The 8,674-nt window shown below is 48.2% G+C and overlaps 1 protein-coding gene across 4 annotated transcripts; it reads right to left on the bottom strand.

The window, feature by feature from the left end:
• Positions 1 to 2,736: 2,736 nt before the first annotated feature.
• On the bottom strand, positions 2,737 to 7,728 carry LOC103651137 (G-type lectin S-receptor-like serine/threonine-protein kinase At4g27290). 4 transcript variants are annotated; one of them, XM_020550443.1, is made up of 7 exons: positions 6,168 to 7,727; positions 5,703 to 6,088; positions 5,414 to 5,624; positions 5,071 to 5,308; positions 4,808 to 4,958; positions 4,407 to 4,711; positions 2,737 to 3,108 (listed from the first exon to the last, which is right to left on the bottom strand). In XM_020550443.1, the coding sequence occupies exons 1-7, from the start codon at positions 7,465 to 7,467 to the stop codon at positions 3,078 to 3,080; spliced, it is 2,622 nt and encodes an 873-aa protein (XP_020406032.1). In that variant the 5' UTR covers positions 7,468 to 7,727; the 3' UTR covers positions 2,737 to 3,077. The 4 variants fall into 4 exon arrangements, 2 of the variants coding, with proteins under 2 accessions (XP_020406032.1, XP_008674954.1); XM_008676732.2 differs by lacking the exon at positions 2,737 to 3,108 and adding an exon at positions 4,084 to 4,296; XR_004857337.1 differs by lacking the exon at positions 2,737 to 3,108 and adding an exon at positions 4,226 to 4,296 and having other exon boundaries at positions 4,808 to 4,969; positions 6,168 to 7,728.
• Positions 7,729 to 8,674: the final 946 nt, after the last annotated feature.

Genomic DNA, 8,674 nt, shown 5'->3' on the forward strand with positions numbered 1-8,674 from the left:
ATAAATTTGAATATTACATTTAAATTCTGAATTTTGAAGTGTTTTTTTTGTTTATGGGACCGGGCCCGACCCGGCACGACAGGCCCGCCGTGCCTCCGGCCCGGCACGGCCCGTGTAAGAATAAGCGTGCCGGGCTTGGGCCGCGTTAGCCATCCCACGGGCCGGCCCGGCACGGCACGATACCGAACCGTGCCGGGCTTGGACTGGTGCCTCTCGTGCCGGGCCAAGCCGTGCCCGGGCCGGGCCGGCCCGGCACGGCCCATTGGACATGTATACCGTACCCCTAGCTAGCTCAGGCTACGGGGAACAAGACCGGCGTCCCATCTGGCTCGCTCTAGTAAACATGTAATGATGGCACCCCGCGTGCTCCATGACGACGGCAGTTCTCAGCCCCCTACGGAAGCAAGGAGACGTCAGCAAGGACCCGACAGCCCCGACAGCTGTGCTTCTACAGGGCTCGAGCACTCCTCCGACGGCCACGACATCACATGAACAGGGCACCAACACCTCTCCGACAGCCACGTCGGCATGTACATAGGGCTCTAGCTCCCCTCTGCTAGACACGTTAGCATATTGCTACACCCCCCATTGTACACCTGGGCCTTCTCCTTACATCTATAAAAGGAAGGTCCAGGGCCCTCGTACGAGAAGGTGGCCGCGCGGGAGGACGGGCTGACGGGCAGTCTCTCTCTCTCCCTCTCCCTCGCGAACGCTTGTAACCCCCTACTGCAAGTGCATCCGCCCTGGGCGCAGGACAACACGAGCCGCGGTTCCCTTTTTTGTTCCCCCTTGTGTTCCGTCTCGCGCCGACCCATCTGGGCTGGGACACGCAACGACAATTTACTCGTCGGTCTAGGGACCCCCCCCCCGGGGTCGAAACGCCGATAGGTAGGTTTTCTAAAATTCGATTTTTTGGTATATTTGGTGTGCGAATATTGAAAACCACACCAAACACGAAATAGAGCTAAAATCCAAACCGCACCAAACATCAAAAACTGAATAATTCGGTGTTTGGTTCGGTGCATTGTTTTGGTAATATTTTGCCCACCCCTACTGACACGTCACAATATATATACTCCGGGAGGTTGAGATGCTATGTCGGCCTGGCCAACTTTGGTTAGAACACATGACAAAGTATGTTTGAGCTTCCCTATTTTTTTACATCGTAGTGATTTAACACATGCCTTGTTTGTTGATGCATAAACAAGCTCACACCCCCTGCAAACATAAACCACAACAACCAAGTAACCACAATAGGAAGCACATATAATACAAGTCCATCGAGTGTATTGCTGCAATCACTCATTTGCATAGTTTTCTAGGTGCCCTATTTGGTGCACACCAGACACGACGTCGTTAGCTCTATTCTAAATAGGGCAATCCTCTAATCAGTGGCACATATTTGGTGTCCACCAAACTGGATTGTTCAGTGCCACGACTGTACCACCAACTTGCTTGTTTCAAATGTTTTTTGAGTTTGGTTTGATCTTAAACTTCTCATGGGCTTTATAGGGTTACCTAGCACTAGATTTTACAAGTGTGCATCACCACTCACCACTAGACTTACCTAGGTCAAGCTATCCATCCATGCCCCATTTATAATATGGCCAAAGGAAAAACAAAGGTTGTATCGTTAATCTTTGTGTCCAACAATTCTTTGACACTTAGAACTAGCTGATCCTTCACCTTCTTGCAGTGGTGGATCCAGCAATAAAAAATAAGGGGGGCCAATATGCCATTAGGAAGGCAACTGACGTGTCCATTTATAATATGGCCAAAGGAAATGATGACTTGTTAGAGTGCTCACTAGTGTGGCTCTTACGTCACTCCTATTGTGAAATATCTCTAAAATCTACACGTAAATAGTAATACATACAAAAATGAATCACTATCTATAAAAGGAATCAATATTATAAACTTCTATAATCGTAAAATAAAAAAACTACAACGATGTGCTTCACCATGTACATCAAATAAACATAAACATCAAATAAACATAAACATGCACATATATGGATAAATATATATTCAAAAACTTATCTCTTCTCTACTATATATTAAGATGCTAATGTAGACCACAGTTGTGCCCGCGCTCCTGTCCTCTACCGCGCATGCAAGCATCCCCGCGTGGTCGCGCATGCAACATGCCTAGTCTCACACTCACATGCATGCAAGTATGCAACTAAACCGGCCCATGCAACCGTGCATGCAAACGCCTCCACTGCATAGAAAGCTTGCATGTGCGCACTAGTGCATGCAAAGCCTGCTTGTGAGCATGCAAGTGATAGAGCATGTGTTTGATAGCCCATGGAATTAAATGTTAAAAAAAATGCCCTTATTAGCACGTGCGTTTGGACAGTTTGTATGAACCAAACAGTAAAAATAAGATAAAATAGATGTAAATGTAAATGGCATTTGAACTATGGTTGTTTGATTTAAATTCGTATTCACATCCATCTAGCCACCACAACACATATATTTTTCGTTTTATACTTTATACTCAAGTATAATATAGAGACTTTTATGAAAAATAGAGGAAAAATTAAAACCGGGCCATGTTCAGGCTAACCATGATACTTCTTCACGTGAGTTTGCTACCTCGATGATTTATATGATTTTCTTTGCGTTTAATATCAATTATAACTATGATAACTTATTTTTAGTCATTTTGTATCGAAAAATATAGATTGGTCAATTCGTTCAGTAAAGCAACATATTACGCATACTTGCAAATTATTTTCACATCTTAATGAAATATATATTCATATGCAAATTAGCAAGTCAATTTTTAGAATAGTTCATAGCCATCGGTTCAGAACTTTATACGAAAGAATGTTGGCTCTATGTCTGCTTATGCGAAAGAATGTTGTCTCTTCTTTTTTCTATAGGAGCGTGAAATAAGTTTTAATAGCAGTGTCGTACTGGAAGTGCCAGTAGCCTCAGCATGCCAGTCGCTCCTCAAGATGGCCTCACTGGGCAGCAAAATGTTCTCTGACGAGTTGACTCGCGTGCTTGACTTGGATTGTACTTTGTCTCTTTTGTCAGCTAAGCTTGGGTGAATTCCTCCGGCATCAACGTTAGCACGATGGTTCGACCAACTGAGCATGTCTGCAGTCCACAAAACTATGTAGTTGAGAACCTGACGGGTAGATTCATAGTAGTTGACAATTTGCATAAACAAACTGACGTGGTTGTTTTATCTACACAAAAGATGGCACTGATTGTTGGTTTTAATAGTGAAATGTCATCCTAACCATTTAACTAGCTATGTCCAACACATTATGTATTTATTTCTCTAAATGTTGTCGGATGCTCTCCAATACAAATTACATGGTTGCCTCATGGTCTATGTAAGGAAACCTTGTTTTAGAGGATTCGTCTTTAGATGGGTTGAATATTGTCATATTACTTGTCTTTATGTAAGTAATGTAAAAACCATGCTAAAACACATTTCCCCACAACATAAAAGATAAGAGGGCCATATTTGTGAGCTAAAATAATTTTGATAGTCATAACTCACCATCTCCTTTTGATAGGCTTAGGATCTCCTTTTTATAATTTTTGACCCTACAATGCAAAATTGTTCTATGGAAGTCATGATATATCGTCATATCATGTATTGAACTTAGGATTTGCCTATTTCGATTAAGCCAAATTTTGGTTGTTCGAAATGACCGATTTCATCATTTGTTATGATTGTTGAGTTAATTCTTGATATCATCACTAAACAATGATCTATGTATGCACAAGTGTTATCCGTTGCAACGCACGAGTATATACCTAGTAAAATATGAAGAAGTGTTCAATTAACAAACCACGTAGGAACAATACTTTATATTGATACTCAATGATAATAAATTATATAGCTTAATATTTTAATGAATTTAGATAGTTTTGCAAAAAGTATTATGTCATATGAATATTATTAATTTAATTTTATATACTCTATCATATATAAATAATACTACACACAAATAATCCTAGGATATAACAAACTCAACATGTTTACTATCAAGATATAAATTGAGTTTTAACTTATTTGAAAAACAATACTACAAGGACCTATATTTAAAAAAATTCAAATAAACGGTAAAGAATACTAGATTTTTTTAGTTGATATGTGAAAATTTTACAACTTGATTAAAAGTTAAAATATAAACTACAGATTTACGGAGCAATAAAAAAAAGGTTACGAGTTAATGGCCCGATTAGTCAACTGAAAGCAGGAATAATACAATCTGTAATCTTTGTGCAAACTTAATTTACAGGGAAGAGTGGCCAGTGGACGTGGTGGACCTGAAACAAACAAATACACACACAAAAACGAAGATATGTTTATGCACGCAGCTAGTGCAACCTTGGCATTACGAAACACTAGAGAAATGTGCAGCAGTTTTACAAGCTACCTCGCCTCTAATCTGGTGACCGTGACGTAGTTGGCGGTGGCGCTCCGGGTCCGAGACGACTCCGTGTCCGACGACGCGCTCATGATCCCTGGGTTGACCCCGGGCTCGCTGGGCTCGGGGAGCACGGCGTTGTCGCTGGCCAGCATGGTGACCACCGACGACATGAGCGGGCGGTTCCTCGGCTGCGCTTCGACGCACAGGAGCGCGAGCTGGATGCAGCGCAGCGCCCTGCTGTGGTGGAAGCTGCCGCCCAACGCCTCGTCCAGTAGCTCCATGCTCCGCCCTTCTCTCCACAGCATCCATGCCTAGAAGATGAAGATCGATGATATAGAAGCTGAGAGTTTCTTCGGAGGTAGAGGATCGATTGCCTGTGGTCAGTGTTGGCAGTAGCTGCTACTTACATATCCTAGGAGGTTGACGTCGAGGTCGGGTTCATAGGAGCCCCGGTTCCTCCTGCCGGTGATGATCTCCAGCACCAGCACGCCGAAGCTGAAGACGTCGGATTTTATCGAGATCTGGCCGTCCATGGCGTATTCTGGAGCCATGTAGCCACTGAAACCCGTCTCAGGAGGAGCCAATCAAGAGGGTTAAGGTCATACAAGTACACAACACAACTCAAACTCAACGTAAGGGCTAGCAAATGGACGGACCGACAGACACTCACTATGTCCCGACGACCTTCCGGGTGTACGCGGTGGTCTGGTCGCCTCCGAACATTCTTGCGATGCCAAAATCCGAGATCTTGGGGACCATGTTCCTGTCCAGCAATACGTTGCTAGCCTTCAGGTCCCTGTGGATGATCCTGAACCTCGAGTCCTCATGTAGGTACTGCAGACCCCGTGCAATCCCCAGAATGATCTCAAACCGCTTCTGCCATCTTAGCAGCCTGCGCTTCCCTTCGTCTGCATAAGTTAACACAAGGAATGGCGTAAATCACCTCACACGGATCCAGTTTCAATTCAGGGTGCTCTGCTCATGCATGCATGTAGAACTGAGACTAACTTAACCGAATATGAACGTGTCCAAGCTCTGGTTGTGCATGTACTCGTACACAAGCATCCTCTCGTCGTTCTCGATGCAGCAGCCGAGCAGCCGCACAAGGTTTCTGTGCTGCAGCTTCGCGATCAGTCTCACCTCGTTCATGAATTCGCTCACCCCTTGAGTTGATCCCTGGCTCAACCTCTTCACTGCTACTTGCTGTCCATCCTCAAGAACTCCCTGCCAGGCATTGATTCGTCGGCTAAATTCCTACACAGAACAACCAGCAAGCAAGCTGAATTCCTAGTGTGTTTTTACCATATAAACTGGGCCAAATCCGCCTGCTCCGATCCTTTTGCGGCCCGCGAAGTTGTCCGTGGCGGCCAGAATCACCTCCAGCTCAAACAATGGGAGGTCAACATCTTTGTCCGTGGCGTATCTTGTTTCCTCCGAGGCGTCAAGAAGCTGTTTGTGATCCCGTACTGGGCTCAACGAAGGCTGGCTCCTCACCCTGTACGGGAGCGCGAAATCTGCAGTACTCGGAGGCAAGGAGGTCATGTCCTCACCTTCACCTTTCTTGCTCGCCTTCTTCTTCTTCGTCCAGAAAAAGCAGCACCCAGCAGCCGCTAGCAGAAAAAGTACAGCGGAAATAGTGGCGACAATGACGACGATCAGCTTGCTCTTGTGTAAATGCTGGTGGTCTCCTGTAATCAAGAACACGAGATGAAAATAGAAAATTTCGTGGAAGACTTTCAACTGCAAGTTTTCGTCCAAACTCGGAACCTGTCGCTGCAGCTTTGAGGGCGTCAATCTCGGACTGCGCGAGCCGTATGTACACGTCCTGAACGACGATCGGGTACTGCCGCATGTCCAGCAGGTCGACGGTCCAGATGACGCATCCGACGCCGATCCCGCCGCTGTTGTTCGCGGCGGCGTACGCCCCGCAGCTGCAGTTGCCGAGGCACGCCTGCCTGCACTGGTCCAGCGTCATGCCGGCGTACACCGTGGCGTCCGTGGCCTGCGGCAGCTTCATCCGGTTCACGACCCAGAAGCCGTCGCCGCCGTCGCAGCTGAGGCTCGTGCTCCTGACACAGCCGCCCGACCACTCCCTCCGGCCCCACTGGTCCGGCGAGCGCGGCACGAACCCCGGCAGGCAGCTACACGGCGGGGAGCGGTCGGTGTCGCAGAACCCGAACGGCCCGCACTTGGCGTAGTAGTCGCACTGGTCGGTCGGGTAGTACCAGAAGCTGTTCCACGCGCCGTTGTTGAGCGAGAAGCGCTTCAGCTGCGTGGCCGCGCCGTCCACGACCAGCCGCGACAGCAGGGACGGCTCGCGGATGAAGTAGCTGTAGTACGTCTCGTCGGGGCTGTACACCACCTCGAAGGTGAAGGCCTGCGCCTTGAGGTACGGCACGCCGGTGAGTATTTCGCCGTTCCACGGCCCGCTCGTGTACACCCTCGTGGCGCCCCGGAGGAGGAAGAACTGGGGCAGCCCGCCGATGACCAGCTTGAACGTGACGTCTCCCGGCGACGGGTCGGACGGGCTGCGCCACGCCGTGATGTTCCGGGTGATGCCGGCCCTGATGTCCACCCCGAGCTTCATGCCCGGGAGCAGCGTGTCCGTCGGGTAGTCGAAGCTCTGCCACGCCACGCTCTGCCCGCCGCCATCGGCGCTGAGCACCAGGTTGCCGCTGTCCAGGAGCTGCGCGGCGGTGACGTTCCCGACGGTGGGCGCCGCGGTGGACCACACGGTGTCGTTGTTGCCGTCGAGGATGACGAGCCGGCCGCCGGCCGAGAGCTGGAGAGCGGCCGGGGCGTTGGCCACCGGGTCCCTGCGGTTGGCGACCCACACCACGGTCGTCGGGCCCGGGATGCTGGCGTACCAGATCCCGAGGTACGTCCTGCCGTCGGCGCCGGCCGGGCTGAAGAAGCCCAGCGCGTAGATGCCGCCGGCCGAGACGAGCGTCTGGTTGCCGGTGAGGGTCGTGTTCCGGTAAATTGTGTCGGTGGATGCCGAGGGAGTGAAGGAACTGGCGGCGGCGGCGAGCAGATGAAGGAGGAGGGAGAGCGTGCGCGCCCTCATGGTCCCCTCTACCGAACTGGAAGCGCGCTAAAAACCAGCCGTTGACCTTGTCCTCTCACGACATGGCGGCGGCATGGCCTTATGCCTTGCGAGACCGCCTGCACGGTCGGGGTGGTGGTGGCTGTCCACTTTTGCCAACATGCCAACAACAATCAGCTGCAGGAAATGCCCGCCACCCACGGCGGTGGCGGCGGCGGCGGTGTAAGAGGGCGAGGGAGAGGGTGTCCGCGCATTTGTTAATTATTATGCCCACAGAGCCACGTCGTCGCCGGCCGCATCCTGCATATAGAGCAGCGACCGCAAATAAAGATTGGTCAACGGCTCGCGTTCGCGCTCCGGGAGAGCTAGCTGTTGCCTGCAGGTCATCAGATTGCTCAGATGCTCTCGGTTTCCTACCTCCAACTGGATGCAAGTGCAACTAGGCATATCATATTTTGGCGTGACCCCGTGAAGAATACTACGAGTATTCGACACGACAAACCTGAATAAAAATGGGTGTTTGGGTCTCGCTCGGCTGGAAATAGGGATGCAAAGCTGTTAACTTGTTCAATAACCATACTCTGAATTGGTAAGGCCATATTGTAAATTGAAATGCACGGTCTTATCCGTACCATGGCATCGCCATATTGTAAATTGAAATGCAGCCTAAATCAAAGTCAATCAGGAACTGATCAAGATCTCACCATCCTTGTCACGTAACGGACAAAGATTGATTTAGGCAACTGGCACACATCAGAATGCTTACTTTTTTTACAATTGTGTGCCAGCCTGAGCTTGCCAAACCAATCAAAAGTCAAAATGAACGAGCCATGCATATGAACTTGCCGCGATTGACATTATTGTCTCCTAGTAAATTATGGTTGGGAATAATAGTTGTCGTTATATGATATAATTTATTTAATTATTTTATACATAACCTCTATATCTAAATTTGCCCTTGATTCGAATGTGACATTTATTTATCTTTTTATAAAGATTACACTCTATATTTAGCATCTCACTCCAACCAACTATTTATCTAGTTAGGATAGTGAGAGTGGCTAGCCAAGTTTAGTCAATGAGGAAGTCAATTTGGAGAATCAGATGACTAATCTGTTGTAGAGTTATTTTGCCGTTGAGTAGCTAAAATTTAGCTTAACGAGCCATTTAACTAGTCTCTTAGATAATTATCCATACCATGTGCCATCGCCATACTGTAAATCGAAAT

This window comes from Zea mays, chromosome 3 (assembly GCF_902167145.1).
Source record: "Zea mays cultivar B73 chromosome 3, Zm-B73-REFERENCE-NAM-5.0, whole genome shotgun sequence".
NCBI classification, from domain to species: domain Eukaryota; kingdom Viridiplantae; phylum Streptophyta; class Magnoliopsida; order Poales; family Poaceae; genus Zea; species Zea mays.